We start from the raw sequence: 21030 nt of genomic DNA, 5'->3' as shown, positions 1-21030 counted from the left end.
TTCCTCTAAAATTTTAAAGCGATTGAAAATTCCGACAATTGAATGTGCGCCCTTTTTGTTTTGATTAAAGTATAATATCATGGTTTCAAAAAAGAACTTTTATTTACACAATAACAATTTTAGATATTTAATCTCATTTACAAAATATGTTAACACTAATTTCTTCATGGGCATGTGACGTAGTTTAAATATGCATTGTTCGGATCCCATATAAGTCATGTACGATCATCAATGGTTGACATTACATCATACTCACACGAGTCTCACACATACCAATGATCAATATATTATTGGACCCGGGTTCTCTGCCATTCCAGTTCCCATACACTCTCATTCCTTTCTATTTTATGCGGTCACGGTTAAGTCACGTCAACATTTTATATTGATTTTTTTTATAGAAATAATAAGACAAAAAACAATAATGAAAATATTGACGTGGCTTAATCGTGACCGTACAAATAGGAAGGGATGAGAGTGTATGGAAACTGGGAGGGTAGAGAAGCCATGTCCTATATTATTATGTGCTCATTTGCGATTGACGCTACTTGATTTATTTTATCTAAGAATTTGACTAGTTAATATATTTAGGCTCTTGGAGTTGGATAAAAGTAATTGTAGACCTTAACACTTTTTTTAAGAAATGCTAAGAAAATTCTGTCGAAGTAGTACTCTTTATAGATTATTTGTCATCTCATATTTTAATGTTAATTCTTGTGTCAATAAATATTATGCAAAAATATAAAGTGATAGAGAATCTGTGTAAAGTTCCACTTTTGAAAATCTCCTAAACAATTTTTTTTTTGTCAAACGTAGACCTTAACAATTTGATAGTGGCAAAATAAATAAAGAAGCATTGATAGTTAATATTTACTGTGGTGGGCGGCTTAAAAGTTTAAATTAATTATTCAATTAATTAAGGTTAAAAGTTAAATATTTTAATGGAAGTATCGCAATTATTAAGTCAACTAAAGTCAAATTCCATGGATCTAAAAGTTGCCTTGCATTCAAAACCACATTTCACCTTAGAAAAATTCTATGAAGGAAAAAGCAAAAAAGTGTGTGTATATATTGGGATGGTGGAATATGTAAATGTGACATTCTATATAGAAAAATGGAAAGGGATCCTTTCTGGATACTTTTATTCTAATTCATCAAGTTCGGAAATCCGAGTCATTGAAATTTGATACAACCGTTAAACTTTTAAAGTGAACCCCTGTTTGTAGCTGTTGAATTAAATTTCAACTGTCTAGATTTCCGGACTTGGTGGATTAAGAGGAAGAGATCCAGAAAGGATCCTTTTCCTAGAAAAATGTCAAAGTTATTCTCTCACAATGAGACTTTTTATGAACCCTCTACATTTCAAAATAAACGTCAATTATCATAAAAACATTATAAAATATAATGTCGAAGACATGAGGTGAGAGTCTATGCAAACTCTCACTTTCGAGATAATTTCCTTAGCACTTTTCTTCTATATATTTATATTAATTTGTAAATTGTAAGTACAATATGTTACATCCTTTTAAGATATTTACTCTACACTAGGGTCCCACCCTTCACATACTCAGTGAAGGCCAAAGCTACAAGTCCCAACATTGCCAGCCTTCCATTCCACAACTCAGCATCTGAAGTCATGAGCCCCTTTGATTTGGACTCCGCACTCACCCCTTTCAGTAAAGGAACCAGGGATGCCACTGTCAATAAAATGCTGGTGCCAAGAAACAATGGGATCCCTGCACCGTTCGATATCTGAGCAAACACATCCTGACCCTTGGATAGCTCCACTGCTAGAGCTGCAACAAATCCCACCATTGCTAGCCTGCCGTTGATTCTCTCCGGTGCTGGCCCGCTAAATGCAAGCACGTCTGAAATCTTTGGGGTAACCTGCACACAAAGGGAAGTATACATGTCACATATATGTTTGTCATGTATATATCCTTGAGAATCTATACATATATAATATCTCTTCATGAGCTTATAATTTTTATTTATGATTCAATCCTAATTCCACCCACAATGTTCTCTCATCAAATTGCTTCGTAGCATATAATAAAAATGCTTATCTTGCAGAATTTGAACTCTGATTTCAAAATTAGTAGCCGCTAAATGTGTGGTTTAATAGAGTCGGACAAAGTAATTAAATTTGACAAATTAAAGAAAGCTACCTTACATAGGTTGAGGGAGTAGTTACCTTAGGAGAAGGACGAGGAGGTAAAGGTGATGAAGGAGCTGGTTCTGAATTTTCTGATGCATACGTGGTTGGTTGCTCCTTCTGATCATCCTGCAATTAACCCAAATGTGATGAAAACCCTGACCCTAATACATGCATAATGCTAGATTAACCAAAGACATATATAGAGTAAAAATTTACCTTGGCCATGGAGATTACTCTCATGTGAGCATGCTTACGTAGACTAACTGGATAATTAGCAGAAACAATCAGCTGGTTCACTCTGCTCTTACCAACTCCATAAGCTACAGAGCTTGTAAAGATTGATTGCATGGAAACTATTGCATACATTGTGTTTCTTAATGAAACAGGATTAAGTAGGAAAATTAATCAACTAATGCACTTTTAAGAAGGGCTGTAAAGTGTGTGTTTTTGGACTGTGGAAGTTGCATGCTTTGGAGACTTGGAGTGGGATTATATAGAGGAGTGACCTTGAGGCCCTCGGTGCCAAGTGGAGGAATGAATGGTGCAAAATTTGGCAGCACGTACGTCCTCATTAGGGTTTCCCAGTCAAAACTGGGGTTCTCTTGTTCCACACATATTGTGGTAAGTAGTACGAGAAATGGACGTGGCTTCCTCGATCGCCACAATGCTGCAATGAAACAACAGTGCGTCTGATTTTGCGGTGGCATTTGGTTTCTAGGGTTTTTTTCACAGTTTTTTGTCACGACTGCTATGTAGAACATTCTACAATCTACGTGAGAGTACCAGATTACCAATGTCTCCTCGACTTTTCGTGGACTTTCTAGATAATTGAAGAATGTTATGCCGGTGATGGGTAAGACCATCTCTAAATGAGATAGTCAAATTTTAAGTGGAAAGTTATATAATTAAATTTGAAGGCAGGAACAAGTTTCAATCGAAATGTCAATCCTATTTGAATTGACATATGAGAAAATGTAATGTTAGTTGAAAAAAAAAAAGTGATGTCAAATAATATTGTATTATTTTATTATGTGGGTCTCATTAATGCACCGATTATAGATCTTGAAAATTTATTTTAATTGATTTCTTTTTAAAATGGGTCCAACAAATATCCTTTATAACAATAAAAAATATCAGTTGGAAAAAGAGAAATCCGACATTACCACATCAGTCATCAAATTAATATTTGACATTTATCTTTTGATGCTCTTAGAAAGTAGTCAAGAAAGGTTGGAGGGTTTAATCACCTTTACGTAATTTACGTTTGACATAGCTTTGTGGGGATTTGGTCTTCTTGCTTTTGGCGGATTTAAATGCTAAACTTTGGTGACAAATTCAAGCATTGACAAAGAATTTAGGGAATCATGCAAGTGGCAAACTGGGAGGAAATAACTTTGGCAGAATAAAATTTACATCAATAAACATAGCAATATGACTTGTGAGAATGGGGAGAGTAATTTTTTTCAGTAATTTTTTACTGAAAATATTACTATAAAAAAAAATTGGCGACTAGGATTTTACATAAGCCAATTCATTGATTATATTCTACTTTACACATTTGACATTTTTCGGGTGCCGAAAATACCATTATTGCATGTTTGATATATACAATTAATTCTTATAAGGGGAGCTAATGATTTTGAAAAATAAAAAATAAAAATAAAAGACTAATGCACAAAATCTTGGAGATGAATGCACAAAGGAGGCGAAATTAATGTGTACAAATATAGAAGAAGCAATGGAAGGCATTACAAATTATTACATATTAACATGAAATATGAGAACTAATGTCCTGGAAAAACTATGCGAATTACAATTGTGTATACACTGAATAATTATATTAATTTAAACGATTACAATAAATCAAGAATATTATGCTTATTTCTCAATTTAATTAATAAAAAGTTAAAGAATCAGATACATAATACACGTTATTGGATGCATTGTCATGTCTTCAAATTTGCATAAAATTAGGTATTTTAATTTAGTTTTTTATCTTCTTACCAAATTTGAAATATGAAAAAAGGCACTAATTTAGGGTTTCTTGCTTTTACTGCATGTGTTTCTACCAAATTAGTGTATTTCTAGTTCTTTATAAGTTTGGAAAAAGTTTATCAGCAGTATGTCACATTCTGTTCTTTTCATATTTTTATCATTCATACTTGAATCCATTGCGTTTTTTTTTTTTTTTGAGATACAGTAATACCAATAATTTCTTTGGAAAACATGTTGCACCACCACCGCAAACATATCTATCTTACCCGTGAAAAACTATATTAATCGGGTTGGTCAAAGAGGTTCTTTGGCTTTAGAGAGAAACTCCGTACGTATTTCATTGAAAAAAGGTTTAGTATTGTATTTATAAAAAATGAAAAGGAGAGGGTGACAATCGAGTGTTCCAAAAAGTTTTTTGAAGGTTGTCCGTGACCGGTGCATGCCACTTTGTGTCCTGCTAATGGTTTATTTTTATTTTTTTTATATCCGTACTTTGAATAATGGACATACTTGTAGTGGTCTAATTCGTGAGCGGAAGGGTGGCATGATGACATCGAAAGTGATGTCATCCGTTCTAATGAGTAAGCTTCAAACTAATGTTGAAGCCAACTGAGATTGTATTTATCCTTTACAATCTCAGTAGGCTTCAACGTTAGTTTGAAGCTTGCTCCATTAGAACGGATAGCACCACTTTCGATGACATCATGCCACCCTTCTGCTCACGAATTAAACCACTACTAAATATGTTCATTATTCAAAGTACGAATATAAAAAAAAAACCATTAGCAGGACAAAAAGGCATGCACCCGCCACGGACAACCTTTAGACAATTTTTTGAAACACTCGGCTGTCACCCTCTCCCCTTCATTTTTAGAAATTACAATGCTAAACCCTTTTTCACTGAAATACTTGGAGTTTATCTCTAAAACCAAAGAACCCCCTCCGACTAAACCTTTGACCAACCCGATTAATATCGATTTTCCGCGAATGAGATCGATATGTTTGGCGGTAGTGCAACATATTTTCCACAAAAATCATTGGTATTACTAAGTGTATTACCATCCCAATTCCGACCAGAAGACCCTTCCCCATCAACACCAACGTCACCTTCACTCGGTAACACAACCACTGGAAAAATGCAATGGACTCAGGTATGAACGATAAAAATATAGAAAAAAAAAAACACCCAACGTGAGATACTGCTCATAAACTTGTCCAAATATATATAGAACTAGAGATACACTAGTTTTGGGAGAAGCAAGAAACCCAAAATTAGTGTCTTTTCATATTTCAAATTTGCTAAGAAAATAAAATTAAAATGCCTAATTTTATGCAAATTTGAAAATATGACAATGCAATCAATAACGTGTATCATATATCTGATTCTTTATTTATTTTTAATTAATTAAATTGAGAGAATAAGCATAATATTCTAGATTTATTGTAATCGTTTAGAGTAATAAAATCATTCAATATATAAAAGGTTGTAATTCGTAAAGTTTTTTAGGACATTAATTCTCATATTTCATATTAATATGTAATTAATTTATACTTCATTCATTGATTCGGCTATATTTGTACACATTAATTTCGCCTCTTTTGTGCATTCAAATTTGGCTTAAATGTCAAAATGATCCATGTGTGTCATAGTTATATAGTCAATTTAGTTTCTGTGTTTTCGATTTGACTAATTTAGTCCTCGTGTTTGTTTATTTTAGTCAATTAAGGACATTTCGTTCAATCTCTTTTAAAGCCAAGTGGCCCTTTACCACAGTGGTGGAAAAATGTTGAGCCCTTACATGACGACGTAAGTTTAAACCACATCGGTGGCTAATCTAACAAAATTTATCGTTTGACAAAAAATAAAATCTCTTTTAAAAAAATCATAAGAAAAACTATATGAGATATAATTATTCTTTCTTTTTACATAAAAATGCAAATCAATGAGAAATAACACATATAAGAGATAAAACATCCAATCTGAAAAATGATTAAAGTTTTGACATAGAAAAGAGAGGGGGTAATGTTAGGGAGGCGGTCAAGGAGTTGGGAGGAGAATAATTGACACACCCTGACCTACATCAAGGCATGCTAGCCATCACATGAGGGTGACGTAGTCATGTGCTATATATATAAAGAAACTCACACAGACATTGTATAATTAGTTGATATCGTTAAAATAATGATAATGTGCTCGTACTATGAAAGTCTTTCTCGATACTGAGAGTATCTTCAGCCTCGATACTGAGAGTATCTTCAGCCACAACTATTGAGTACAAATAACTAACTTGCTACCTATTTTTCTAGTAATTCCAAGCATGTGAACACACAATCCCTTACGACGAGGGAAAAAGTTTGTTGCATTCCCATGTATATCTTTTTGTATTTATATTTGTCACGCAATCTTGTGTATATTTTTTAGTTACTTCACATTTACATGTACATTAGATAAAAACCAAAAAATATATAATAAAAATTAACTAAGATAATACCCTTATAATAGGAAAAATTACACATAGAGGATACTTTTAATACTTAATTTTAAGTTGAGACAACATTTTTAATCATTTCAAGGAGAGACAAAAGGGGTGTGATATCCACACATCCCATTTTACTTCTCACACACATTTTTAATTTTTGGCCGTCGGATTGGATGAATTGAAGAATATCAACAGATATAAATTATCAAGGGGTGTGTGAAAGGTAAAATAAGGTGTGTGGATAGCACACTCCGAGACAAAATTATAACACCTATGTCATGATTATTTTTTTTTAATTTACTTTTGCACTTACGGTTTTGGACGATGATTATTGGGTTTAGTTGGTAAACTTTTGATGATGTTGTATTGCCATTTGGGAGAGAGAAACATAGAAGCAAATTAATTATGGGTTTGATTCAAATTTTGTGCTTTTCTTTCTAGCTACAGATTTAAATCTTTTGACTTTGTTTGTACTATATTTAGGGCCTCCGTATTTAGACATTGTATAAATAATCGGGGGACTCATATGTAATTATGTAATAAATGAAGGGGCAAACATGTAATAAGTGAGGAGCTCTTATTCTATAAAAGGACTCTTCACTCTCCTTATTATTAGAGGAGGTCAAGGTTTAGGCCATGAGAAGCGGGAAAACATCTTAGAGAGGGCAAACACAGAAAATAGACTAGAGAGCACACTGCCTCTAGCCTTCTTGTATATTCACCATTCAAAGTGAAATAATATCAACATCAGTGTGGACGTAGCCCAAACATTGGGGTGAACCATGATACATCTTGTGTTCTTTACTTTCTTGCAGATTCACGGTCGGATTTATGTTGTTCCAAGACCTCTCCGGTTTTGTGCATCAACATTTGGTGCCGTCCGTGGGAGAAACCATGCATGCTGACCAAACCTGCCTCCACGTGAAGGTTTCCTCCAACAGCTGGACCGCTAAGGTTGATGTGAAGGGAGAAATCTCGCTGTTGCCAAGTCCATCAACTTTTTTTTTTAATGATGTGATTTACTTTTTTTATCTTTTGGAGACATCTGTATAACCCCACTAGAGGGTAATCATAAATAAAGAAAGAAGGTAGCTTGCCCAAAAAAAAAAAAGGGGAAAATGTTGGCAAGCCCAAAATAGTGGGCTGGAATGTTATGTGGAGGGCGAAGGCCCATATGCCCAAAAGAGCCAGGCCTTATGGCTTTAATCTCCAACCTTCATCCCTCCACTTAAGGTTCACCCTTTATTATCACCAACCAGGTGATCAAAAGTACGTCCAGTACTCCAAAATTATTCAGCAGCATGCCGCTACTATCACCAACTAGGTGATCAAAAGTACGTTTAGTACTCCAAGATTATTCAGCAGCCTACCATTATTATCACCAACCAGGTGATCAAAAGTACAACTCGTCCTCCAAAAAATCATACATGAGCATCACTCATGACAATCACCATCATACATGAGCATCACTCATGTCAATCATACGTAAACATTCATGAACATCACTCATGTCAACATCTATGAGCATCACTAATGTCAATCAACATAAACATTCATGAGCATCACTCATGTCAATCAGCTTCGAAAGCTTCATTTACAGAGCTCTAACTTCAAAAACTTCATTTCGAAAGCTCCAGGTTCGAAAGCTTCATTTACAGAGCTCCAGCTTCGAAAACTTCATTTACAAAAGCTCCAGCTTTGAAAGCTTCATTTACAAAGCTCCGACTTCAAAGCTTCATTTATAAAAGCTTCAGCTTCAAAGCTTCACTTTCAAAGCCTCACCTATAAAACTTTACTTTCAAAGCTTCACCTACAAAGTTTCAGTGCATGGTATACAAATACAGCCTCCGAAAAACCGCCATTTGGCCTATACATGGATTGAATTTGAAATCTCCAGCCAACAATCTCTATTGACTGAAGACTTTGGGGATACACTATGTACCATATATTGGGCTTCCGCAACTGGGCCTCATGAAAAGTATTTGGGGGACTTAGCCCATTATTTATGTACTGAGGATGGAACCCTTATTCTATAAAAGGGACTCATTCACTTTCATTAGAGAGCACCCATTACTCATATATTAAGGAGCGAACCTTTATTTTATAAAAGGGACTCCCTCACCTTCATTAGAGAGACTCTTAGCCCATTACTTATGTATTAAAGAGCGAACCCTTATTCTATAAAAGGGACTCCCTCACCTTCATTAGAGAGCATCGCCGCCAGCTAAGCAATCGCTTCGCAGCGAGCATCACTCCTAACCCATCACTTATGTATTGAGGAGCGAGCCCTTATTCTATAAAAGGGACTCCCTCACCATCATTAGAGAGCATCGCCGCCTGCTAAGCAACTGCCTCGCCGCGAGCATCAACTCTAGCCCATCATTTATGTATTGAAGAGCGAGCCCTTATTCTATAAAAATGACTCTTTCATCTTCAACGCCACAAGCCGAGCCAACCAAGGCAACATAAGCCATAAGCAGAGCAACCTCGCAACATGTGCTACTTCTAGTTGAGCATCATTTCACAGTGAGTATCGCCTCATATCGAGTATCAGTTCTAGACGACATCTAGTTACTTCGGCCCATACATGGACTGAATTTCAAGTCTCCAGCTAAAAGACTCTTTTGACTGAAGACTTGGGGGACTATTGTTTGTACCATATTTAGACCTCGTATAAATACTCGGGGGACTCAAATGTAATTATGTAATAAATGAAGGGGTAAACATGTAAAAAGTGAGGAGCCCTTATTCTATAAAAGGACTCATCACTCTCCTCATTATAGGAGGTCAAGGTTTAGGCCATGGGAAGAGAGAAAACATCTCAGAGAGGGCAAACACAGAAAATAGGCTAGAGAGCACACTGCCTCTAGCCTTATTGTATATTCACCATTCAGAGTGAAACAATATCAACATCAGTGTGGACGTAGCCCAAACATTGGGGTGAACCATGATACATCTTGTGTTCTTTACTTTCTTGCAGATTCACTGTCGGATTTACGTTGTTCTAAGACCCCTCTGGTTTTGTGCATTAACAGACTTAATGGAGATAATTTCTATTAAGTTTCTTAAACATGGTAGCCATGGTTCCGGGTCAGCTAGAAAATCGACTAGAATTTTGGGAAGAAGTTTGAAAGGCCAAGCTTTTGGATTCATCGGGTAGGGTGTGAATGAGGAAGATAGAGAAAAAAATAAATATTTGAAATTTTCAGTTATGTTAATTTTGTTCAACTAGTTGATGCTGAAAAAAAACTGCAATGAAACTCAAAAAACAACGCGGACGTCATCTAAGTTCTAACTCATGGTAGCCTTCACAATACCATGCCTAGATTGCACACAATTTCACAACCATAGTCCCTCTAAGGGTTTTATTTCAACCTTTGTTAACGAAATTTATCAAAAATTTATACAAACTGATTCTACAAAAATGGTCAAAGATGGGTTGAATTGATTATGCAAAAAATGGTAAAAAAATAGGATGAATTGATTATGCAAAAATGGTTGAAGACGGGGTTGAACTAATTATGCAAATCTAATTGAGGACGGGTTGAACTCGTTATGCAAAAATGGTCAAAGACATGTTGAATTAATTCTGCACAAATGTTTAAGGACGGGTTGAAATGGATTTTGCAAAATGGTCGAAGACAGGTTGAACTGATTTTGCAAAAATAGTCGAAAACGGGTTGAACCGATTCTGCAAAAAAAGTTGAGGATGGGTTGAACTGATTTTGCATAAATGATTGAGGACGGGTAGAACTGATTGTGCAAAAATGATCGAGGACAGGTTGAACGGATTTTGGAAAAATAGTCGAAGAGGGTTTGAACTATGCAAAAATGGTATAAGACAGGTTGAACTATGCAAAAATTGTCAAAGACGAGTTGAACTGATTATGCAAAAATTGTTGAAGAAATGTTGAACTGATTTTGCGAAAATGGTCAAAGAAAGGTTGAACTGATTATGCAAAAAATGATCGAGGACTGGTTGAACGGATTCTACAAAAATGGTCCAAGACAGGTTGAATTGATTCTGCAAAAATGGTCAAAGAGGGGTTGAACTATGCAAAAAGGTTCAAAGAAAGGTTGAATTGAATCTGCAAAAATGGTTGAAGATGAGTTGAACCGATTATGCAAAAATGATCGAGGACGGGTTGAACAGATTCTGGAAAAATCATTGAAGATGGGTTGAATTGATTCTACAAAAAATGGTCGAAGACGGGTTAAGCTGATTCTGCAAAAATGATCGAGAACGGGTTGAACTAATTATAGTAATAAACAATACAAATTGATTCTACATATAATTTCAAAACTGATTATGCAGAAATAATCGATGATGAGTTGAGCTTATGACATATATTAATTTTGTTGGAGTTGTAAGGGTTGGATTCTATTAACAGCCCTAAAGCCATAGGGGTATCGTCGGTATTTTGAACATATTATTTTCATATTTTTAGGCTAGGGTTTAATTGTTTTTACGTTTATAAATTAGTGAAATTTCTTGAAATATAATAAAAGTTTTTGTCTTTATATATAAAGTTCTCAAAAATAGAAAGTTAAAAAGTTAAAAATTGGGGTGTGATATCCACACACCTCATTTTACTTATCACACACCCTTTGATAATTTTTGTCTGTTGATCTTCATCAATTCATCTGATCCGACGGTCGAAAATTAAAAAGATGTGTGTGAAATAAAATAGGGTGTGTGGATAGCACACACCTAAAAATTTGGGCAGCCGAGAGAGACCAAGCTGTACAGAGACAAAGTTGGCATGGTCCATGGAGGTAGACAGGACATGTGATGTAATAACGGGGGAACGATAGCCGCAGCATGAATTCATAGAGAGCCCCTGGTTTCTGCTTTCGGCTTTGGCGTTTGAGGTTTGGATTTGCCCACAAACAATTCCATGCCAACAACATTACACAGGAAATTAAAGAAAACAAACCAACATGTGATTTGGTTTTCAACCGCAGCCACCCAGTCAGAAAATTCGGGATTAAGCGATATTCATGACCCACAATAATTTTTTTACTTTTTTCTTTCTTTTATTTATTCAACAAAATTGGGAGGCCAACACCAAATCTTCAATCACTACCCAACATCCATTTTCTCACACCAAAAAGGAAAACAGATGCAAACCAGAGGAATTGCAACCAAAACAAAAGATTTTCGGACAAGAAGAAAGAAGGATAAGCCTGCTGATTTTTGATACAACCCCAATAAGTGCTTTTGGCGTCTGGCTTTTCAGTTTCTAGTTTTCTGAGGGAAAGGTATGAAATTTAATTCTCGGTTCATGTGTTTTTCCTGTATTTCTTTTGGGTTGTTGAGATTTTAGTAGTTGGATTGAAATTTGAAAAGAAATAGTTGTTTTGGATTGATCAGCTTAAGAAAGGTTTTAGCTTTTTCTTTGTTTGTTTATAACAGTTAAAGAATCAAACTTTTGAGAAAGTTCTAGGTACTAAAAATACAAATAATCAGTTATGTATGGAGATATATCTTGTTTGATGTTCTATAATTCTTGAGCAACCAATTGGACCCATATGAAAATTGTAGCTGGAATTTGTTGGGTTGTTGACTTCTTGTATTGTAGCACTTATTTGTTGAGATTTCTATAAGAATGGCCTTTTGACATTTGTGTTGTTGAAAATTGCTTATTTTCGAGTACGTGTTTTCGGAGATTCTTCATTGGCTCACTGGATGTGGAATCCTGTATGAATCAAAGCTGGCCACATTAAAATTATTCAGTGCTTCTATTTTGTTGAGGATTTCAAAGGATATACTTCTTGGAGTCTCAGTCATTTGATTGGTTTCTGGTTTTATGTTTCTGTATTTTGTTAAGTTGGGGGATCACTATATTTTATTTGTCTGTTTTTTGGAAATGATAAGCCGGAAGGACAAAAGATAAAAGAATCTGAAGTATGAATGTGTAGTTTTGCCTTTTGGTTGTCAATTGCCACTTTCTAACCGAGCTGATAATTCCAGGACGCTGCATTGGTTTTATGGAAAGCCATGAACTACTTATTTCCCATCGTTAGCTGGAGTGAAGAAAACATGGCTTTCTACTTGCCCCGTCTGAGATCCTCATTTCTGCTTGATTTCCCATATGTCTGATGGAGAAATAGTTGAGATGCAGATGCACGTGGTAGGGATAGTATCGTAGCTTCTGGTATTAGAAATTTATAACTACGTCTTTAGTTGGGGGGGACTGAGGCAGGTAATGTCTGTGGTAGCACGGTAATGGTTGGGCAACTTGGAACGATTTGGTAACTCAGAACACAGAAATGCAGTTTGATTTTTATGCATGACTGCAACTGAGAAAGCAGGAAAAGAGAACACAACATAAAAGAAGTCGAGTTAAATAAAGCACTTCACCTTGAAATTTTTGAAGATGGGATTGCCTTAAGTGTCTTCTAGCAGCGTTGCCGAGGAAGTGGCAGCATCACTGTGCACATTTATGCAACCTCAACCTAGAGTTGCTGGCATGAGCACTTGTGATTTCAGTGGGATGCACGGAGCAAACCTGGGAAACCATATGCAGGTGGATTTCACATGCTCTTCTTTTGGAGAATTCCATAGGAAATCCATCACGGAGATTCCAAATAAACCAGAGTTTTCTAATTCTCGTAAAGATAGTAGTAGATCAAGCATGCATGGATTGAAGATTAACTCTTCAGAACAAAAAAACTGGTTAAGTCAGAGATGTGGGCAGAATATTCAGACACCTGTTCCTAGGGTTGTTGGTTTTGAACCAAGAATATTAGATTCCCCTATTAATTTCTTTAATGGAGACCAATACTCTTCAAGTGCGTTGACCGTCACAGGGGACACAACTGAGGCTGCTGGGTCAGTACTCAGGAGGCGGTTATTGTCTCCTTTGAATGGAATGCTTCTCCAGGATCAGTGTAATGGTGATTCTCTAGAGATTGTGGACAGGGTTCATAAGAGTGGCTCCTGGGGTTGTAATGCTAGTTCTAATGATCCCATGTTGCAAGAGCATAAGAAAGCTCATCTTGGCAACTCCAGTTGTTGCAATTCTACAATCTTGTCTGCATCTTGTTCCCTGGAGTGGAAGAGATCACCGGATCACAACTGCAATACAAACTCCTCTTTTGTATTTGATGGTCCTTTGCTTGAAAACAAGGAGTCACGATCTCCGAATCAATTGATATCGTCATCCGGACTTGATTACTCTAGAGAAACAATTAAGGTGAGGTCACAATCAAGCGCTGTAGACATATCTTCAAGTAAAGTTGTGTTGCCTACACTTTCTTTATCTCCTCTTGGTCCAAAGTTTCCTGAAAGAGTTAAACCTGGAGAATCATGCAGGGTTCGTACACCAAAGTTAGATAACAATATAACCCTGAAGGACATGGAACAGTCACTTAATGGAACGATTGCAGGCATTTCCTCATCCTGGAAAGAGGACGCTTTTAGGTGGCTAAGGAAATCATCAGAAGATGTTGATGTTCTGCAGGAAAAGTTTGACCTCTTTAGTTCTGAGAGTACTACTCCTGGGATGGGGCAGCACTGGAGTCAGGACTTGAAACTTAATCCTAAATGTGTTAAATTAGTACGATCACCGACTGGATTGCCTGTTAGAAGGTCATTGGTTGGTTCATTTGAGGAATCCCTGTTGTCTGGTCGATTATTATCTACAAAGGTTAGTCAGGTTCGCTTTCATCTGAACAGTAATGTTATATATATTGAGTTCCATAGTGTATCAATTTTTGTTATTGATTTTACTTCATGTTTGAAATTTCCCATTTGCAGAGAATTGATGGTTTTCTTGCTGTTCTGAATGTCACTGGGGGGAATTTCTCGCCAAAACCTCAGAAACTTCCATTTTCAGTGACCAGTGTGGATGGAGATAACTATCTACTATATTATTCATCAATCGGTCTTGCTGAAAGTACAACACCAAACAAGTATGGAAGCCCCAGGATGAAGAGGAGCCTTAGCATGGATGATTCACGGGCAAACAAGAACCGTCTGAGAATACCTACGAAAGGCCGTATACAACTGGTAATTAGAATATTAACCCAAATATAATTAAGTATCGGAAACTTCAGATGGTCTCAGACTCTCAGTTCTATCCACGGAAATGCATTGAATTTAGGAACTTTTTAGAATAACAGGAGATCTTAATATTCTTGATTGGAGCTGCTATTTGCACTTCAGAAAAGTCATCATGCACTCCTCCATAGTGGAAAAGATACAGAGGGGTGGATGCATGACGACATTTTTGGAGTGTTACTAACAATTCCCTTCTTGATATACTAATTACAATTTATGTTATCATCAATAGTTGTTTGTAAGGCTGTGGATGTGTCACTCTCATGGGCTTAAGCTATGGAATTTGATTTTGAGGAAAAAATGACGTTGGATGGTGAATTATTTCTAACAAAATGAATGATAAGAATAAGAATATAGATGCATGGATTGTCTGCCTTGAAATCTTGGATGATCATATTCATATTGATTATGTCTATCAAATAATTCCTTATAGTTGTACATATCAAATGACATCTGGTCGTAGTCAGACCAGAGATGGTTGGTCATACACTCATGAATGTGAATTGTTTATGGCAGGTTCTCAGCAATCCAGAGAAGACACCTATTCACACCTTCTTCTGTAATTATGATTTGAATGACATGCCAGCTGGAACCAAGGTATTCGGAAGTAGAGGGGAATCGTTATATATCGTTTTTACAATTATTGTGCATGATAAATGTGTTAGTTATGATTTGAAGTTAAACCTGTCTCGAGTGAATATGATTTGAAGTTAAACCTGTCTCGAGTGAATCTGCACTTTGATATGGAATTGGATATGGCAAGGTTTTTCCAACAGGTATTACCTGTTATAGGATATCAATAATGTTCCTTAATAGGGCCTTGCGTGACTTGTAAAAGCATTTGGAGTCGTATAATTAGGAACTGGTCTCTTGACACTACTTGACTTCGTTGAAGTAGTCAGATATGAGTGCTGCCACTTGACTGTGTATGAGGAAATATACAGAGGTAGGGAAAGCACAAAAATGCAAGAGCGTGAATCAAATTAGAATTTAGTTAGCAAAAGGGTTTGAAGGGGTTCAGGTGACTTCTAGGCCAATTTTGGTCAGTCCCAAGCTCAGACGGGCAATACGACTATAAGATCCCAACATGAGTCCATCCTGAATGCAATTTTTCATGGAATATCCAAACCCAGTATGCCTTAACTAACCCAACCATTATATGTTTATATTGGTGGTAAGATCTCGCTAAGCTGATAACATAAATCTGTCATCATTTGTTGTAAGCTACCATCTATATATACCGTTGTATATGAGCTGGTTTGAAATGGCTCAAGCTGCATATTTTGTGAACAGGCTAGCCAAGGCATGTTAGTCCGTAGCTCAAACGGAGGATTTTGTGGCTGAACATGTCGGTGTATAATTAAAAGAAATTAATGCTGTTGCTTATGCGTATTACATACGAAGCATAAATAAAGACTTTCTTCTAGCTCAGTCTTTGGCTTCTGTAGAATTTTACATGTAATATGCTTGCTTCAGTTGTTAGGTTTTTCTTTGACTGAGATCTTATACATAAGTCTCTTTTTTTTTTTTTTCATATCAAATACAGACGTTTTTGCGCCAAAAGATCACTCTAGCCTCATCTGAAACAACCTCTAAGGCCGGGAATGGAAGACATGCAGATCCTGCTAAAGAAAATGATGCCAAACCATCTTCGATCCTAGATGCTGCGAATTCTTTGCAGCTTAGTGACAATGATGCGGACTCAAACGAGTTTAAGGATGTAGTTAATCAGTACCAAAGAGAGGGAGAACGCACAAAGGCCTGTTATCACAGTGAACCCAGTGATTGTAGCCTTTGTACGTCTGAAAAGACCAGTGAGATTAGTGAAAGTAGGGTGCGTAGCCCTTTAAAGACGAGCAAGAAAACTGCTGGTGCTGGCGTTCTGCGTTATGCTCTTCACCTTCGTTTCTCATGCCTATTTCCTAAGAAATGTTCGAGGTCAGTCCAGAGATGCAAGTTAGATCCATCATCTGGACAAGCGACAAACAGTATCGATGTCGAAGGGGGGAGGCGCTTCTACTTGTATAATGATTTGAGGGTCGTGTTCCCTCAACGCCAGACGGATGCTGATGAGGGCAAGGTACATAGACCACACCTTATATATTTTGATTTGCATTATAGATGTTTTCCATGTTGGTGTGCAAGTAATCTTGCATGATTCGTATTTATCCGCGGAAGTAAATAGAACAATGTAGCATTCAACTACGCGTAACCTGTCTGTGTTTTGGTCTCGATAAGTTTATAAATCTTAGTTCTTCACTTTGTTTCCAGGCATGAAACAGTCTTGAGACCCTTATCGTAATCCAACTACGCATTTTGTTTTTCGTTTTGCAGTTACATGTGGAATATCACTTTCCTTCCGATCCGAAATACTTTGATATCAGCAACTAAAGGCATAGGAATTCTCTGCTAAAATAGATAGCTGTAAATTCAGTTCAAATCTCCCAGTCATCTTTGGGGCAATTCCCCATTCAATCTGTAAATAATTGTAATTATCAATAATTAGTCGACTAAATATGTTCTAAATGCTTGTAGATTTATGATCACTTTGATAGACACTTCCATCTAGTACTTAACTCCTTTTTTCATATATAATTTATTTTTATATGCAATGTAAGCAAAAAGGGGAGTCGTTGAATGGATAGCCAGCGCACAGGTGAAGGGTCTTAACCAACTGGAATACAAACCAACCTCATGAGTCCTTAACTCGTCGATGAGACTAAAGCTTGGAGTTTTCGTTTAGGACTTGAACTAGGCACCCTGAGAGCAATTTGTTTCAAGTTTGTGGAATTATGTCAGCTAATTCAGCCATTGCTAGTACTTATGAAGAGCGCCCCGGGGGGGGGGGGGGGGGGCACTGCACAGGCTTCCCTAAAATGTAGTAATTTTCAAAAGAACGGTAAAAAAAAGATTCCAAACCAAATGAATTTCACTTTTCAATCATTCTTCCCCTCCAACCACCCACCAAACTGTAATTTTATTTTTTGTCCATGTAAAAAGGGGTTATTTTAAGAAATGAAAAATGGTCCTTAAGATTTGCATAACTCATCACTTTGGTCCTTGAGATTCCAAATCGATAAAAGTGGTCCCTGAGATTGTCCACCATCCATTATTTTGGTCATTCCGTTAAGTGTCCCGGAGCTCGTGGCAGGAAGTTTGGGCAATTTTCAAAGCTTCGTAACTCAATCGTTTCTTAACCAAATTCGACCCATAATATATCAAAATGAAGATATGAAAGTGTAGAATAAGATTATATCTATTTTGAAGCCCAATGGTTGCCAGAGATTGCCGGAAAATAGCCTCAAAGTTGACTGGTCCAAGTGAAAACTTGAAAACTCGCCGGAAACTAGGTAAACTTTAAACGTTCATAACTTCTTCAATACTCAACGAAATCAAGTGATTCAAAAACGAAAATCATACTTCTCAATGAGAAAAAGAGAATGGTACCTTTTTTGACGACTAAATCGCCGTGGTTTGGCCGGAAAATGGCTCGAAAGTGGCTGTCTTGGTTTCGAGTTAGCCACTTTTGAGCATTTTTCTAGCCAAACCAAGGCGATTTAGCATCGAAAAAGGTACCATTCTCTTCGTCTCGTCGAGAAGTATGATTTTATTTTTTGAATCACTTGATTTAGTTGAGTATTGAAGAAGTTTACCCAGTTTCCGGCGAGTTTTCAAGTTTTCACTCGGACCAGTCAACTTTGAGGCTATTTTCCGGCAATCTCTGGCAACCATTGGGCTTCAAAATAGATATAATCTTATTCTACACTTTCATATCTTCATTTTGATATATTATGGGTCGAATTTGGTTAAGAAACGATTGAGTTACGAAGCTTTAAAAATTGCCCAAACTTCCAGCCAAGAGCTCCGGGACATTTAACGGAATGACCAAAATGATGGATGGTAGACAATCTCAGGGACCACTTTTATCGATTTGGAATCTCAGAGACCAAAGTGATGAGTTATGCAAATCTCAGGGACCATTTTGGCGATTTACCCTTTAAGAAAAGAATCAAGATTAGTGTCATCTGACAGGGTCAGTTAATCCTAGTTCGTATACGAAGCAATAAAGAAGCAGAGAATGAGGATCGAACTTAGGACTTTTAGCTAAAAAGATTTTTGTTACCTAGCTTAAGCTGTCAAGGAATGAGTCAAGAATTTATATTAAGTTTACAAGCGCAAAACAATGCGATTCAAGTTGTGCAGTTGTAATGAGATAACTTTAAACTGAAGATGTGCGAGCAAGGCTGTCGTTTTAGAGGGTGGCGTTGAAAGAAAGAGAGGTGGTTGCTGCCACGCACATCGATTCCAAGCAGCTCATATATGAGGATTCTAATTAAGCTGAAAGAAAGTGTGAGCATCCCAACAAATCTGATAGTAATAGTATTTGGTACCAACAATGAGTGAGGAAATACCGCTCGGTATCTGAAAATCACAATCTGACACATGTAGTTGGAACTCAGTGAAATCGCAAATAGAAAATTATAAGCACCCAAGTCGGATTGTGATTCGTCTGCAACGATAAATACCGTAAAATTATGCGGTGTGTGCTAGAACATATATGCGTGTACTTAAGTGAACAGTGAACAGGTGCTGCTATCTCCAACTGAATGAAAGAAAACAGAACCGTCTTCTTCTTTGTCTACAATTATAAGAAGTGGTCCAGCTACGAGAAAATAAGCAAAATAATTGATTACCAAATTGGAGAAAATGCTTTGTTAAAAATAATAAAGCACAAATTTGAATTTAGGAAGTAAAAAAAAGTGCTACAAATTGAGGAGTCTCATAGTTTTTTCATAAAGAGTTAATTACCCCTGGGAATCAAAATGAAGTATTGATTGGACTTTCTTTGCTAATAGACCGATAAAAGAGAAATTATAAAATAATGTCGTGAGGTCGAGAGACCTCAGAAATATCACAAAAATAACAATTGCTTACAAGAAGATGGAGTTTGGTCAAAATAGACCGGACCCAAAGAATGAGTGAGGCTGAGGTTGGCCAACTTATCATGATGGAGCTTGCTATTTCATTTTAATGAAAGTAAATTAAGCTTGGTTATGTTTGGTTCAGTTTAAGCAATTTCAAACAGGAATTTAGTCGGCTCAGCTCAAGATTATACTTTTTTAATTGTAAAAACTTATTGAACAGCCAAATTGATTTGATTTGGCCATTTTGAAAAATTCAGACGGTTGTTATGCCCTCCGTTAATTTTGGTATTACTTCAAAACCCACCTAATTTCTTGACGTGGAAAGTGAAAATTGCACCTTGATAGTGAAACCTAGCCAGCAAATCTACCTCCCTAGTGCTTTACACACCCTATATATGTTGGATTCTACAACACTGATTGCAGATTTATGGTCTAATATGATTGGATCTTTTACCTCCATCCTGAAGTTGGATACTATATTGGTACGTTAGATGTTAATTTATACCAGATTTTGAAATAAATGTGTCTCAAGTGCTTGCAGAAGGATATACACAACATAACCAATATATAGTGGCAAAGAGGGGAAAAAAGAAAGAGAGAAATGCTAAGAAGACAGAAGGTAGAAAGAGGTGAACATAGATCACTCCCCTATAATGGATGTGGTAGCCAAAAAGGAATAAGTTTATTTATGAATTATACATCATCTATTTTTAAGTTGGACAAATATCTTCATTTATTCCTTAAATATTTTAAATAACAGTGAGTTATTCAATCCAATCTAATCATAGCCTAATCCCACAGAAAGACGAGCCCATAGTATTTCTATTGTCAAATGACTACAGTCTAACAACATAAGCATACATTTGCTTCACAACATAAAGCTGATAGAGAACATTACCCTAAATAAGCATGTGATAGGATTCATCCTATAGTATTATCCAATATTTTAAGCAATCTAGTCTAAATCTAAACCTAGACACTAAATGAGCTCATACAAAGACAAACCAATTGTTTTTATACTACAACCGTCTCACAACATAAAGCTGATAGAGAACATTACCCTAAACGAGCATGTGATAGGATTCATCATATAATATTATCCAATATTTTAAGCAATCTAGTCTAAATCTAAACCTAGGCAATAAATGAGCTCATACAAAGACAAACCAATTGTTTTTATACTACAACAATCTCGCAACATAAGCATGCATTTGCCCCACAACATAAAAATAGAGAACACTACCCTAATGGAGCAGGTGATAGAATTCATCATATAGTATTATTCAATCTTTTAAGCAATCCAATCAAATTTTAAACACCAAACACTTGTTAAAAAATGAGCCCATAGTATTTATATTATCATACCACAACAGTTTAACAACATAATTAAGCATAAATTTGCCTAACAAT

The 21030-nt window shown here is 36.2% G+C and overlaps 2 protein-coding genes across 3 annotated transcripts; one reads left to right on the top strand and one right to left on the bottom strand.

Moving 5' to 3' along the window:
- Positions 1–1357: 1357 nt before the first annotated feature.
- On the bottom strand, positions 1358–2645 carry LOC103428261 (early light-induced protein 1, chloroplastic-like). The gene is made up of 3 exons (XM_008366356.4): positions 2372–2645; positions 2192–2281; positions 1358–1884 (listed from the first exon to the last, which is right to left on the bottom strand). Exons 1-3 carry the CDS (start codon positions 2519–2521, stop codon positions 1537–1539), a joined length of 588 nt encoding a protein of 195 aa, XP_008364578.1. The 5' UTR covers positions 2522–2645; the 3' UTR covers positions 1358–1536.
- An 8763-nt stretch (positions 2646–11408) lies between these two features.
- Positions 11409–17271, top strand: LOC103428262 (uncharacterized). Of its 2 annotated transcripts, none has more exons than XM_008366357.4 (6): positions 11409–11892; positions 12605–14282; positions 14393–14644; positions 15212–15292; positions 16242–16775; positions 17030–17271. In XM_008366357.4, the coding sequence occupies exons 2-6, from the start codon at positions 13077–13079 to the stop codon at positions 17084–17086; spliced, it is 2130 nt and encodes a 709-aa protein (XP_008364579.2). In that variant the 5' UTR covers positions 11409–11892; positions 12605–13076; the 3' UTR covers positions 17087–17271. The 2 variants fall into 2 exon arrangements, with proteins under 2 accessions (XP_008364579.2, XP_017185849.2); XM_017330360.3 differs by having other exon boundaries at positions 11418–11892; positions 12605–14291.
- Positions 17272–21030: the final 3759 nt, after the last annotated feature.

The sequence above is a fragment of the Malus domestica genome, chromosome 06 (genome assembly GCF_042453785.1).
Source record: "Malus domestica chromosome 06, GDT2T_hap1".
NCBI lineage: Eukaryota > Viridiplantae > Streptophyta > Magnoliopsida > Rosales > Rosaceae > Malus > Malus domestica.
The sequence above is the reverse complement of the archived record's forward strand: the minus strand, read 5'-3'. Positions and strand labels throughout refer to the sequence as shown.

Coding starts and splice junctions, on each gene's coding strand:
- LOC103428262 (XM_017330360.3), top strand. CDS start 13,077: ATGCAACCTCAACCTAGAGTTGCTGGCATGAGCACTTGTGATTTCAGT. Junction 14,292..14,392: donor TATCTACAAAGGTTAGTCAG/GTTCGCTTTCAT, acceptor TCCCATTTGCAG/AGAATTGATGGTTTTCTTGC. Junction 16,776..17,029: donor CGGATGCTGATGAGGGCAAG/GTACATAGACCA, acceptor TTCGTTTTGCAG/TTACATGTGGAATATCACTT.
- LOC103428261 (XM_008366356.4), bottom strand. CDS start 2,521: ATGTATGCAATAGTTTCCATGCAATCAATCTTTACAAGCTCTGTAGCT. Junction 2,282..2,371: donor GAGTAATCTCCATGGCCAAG/GTAAATTTTTAC, acceptor GGTTAATTGCAG/GATGATCAGAAGGAGCAACC. Junction 1,885..2,191: donor CTCCTCGTCCTTCTCCTAAG/GTAACTACTCCC, acceptor CTTTGTGTGCAG/GTTACCCCAAAGATTTCAGA.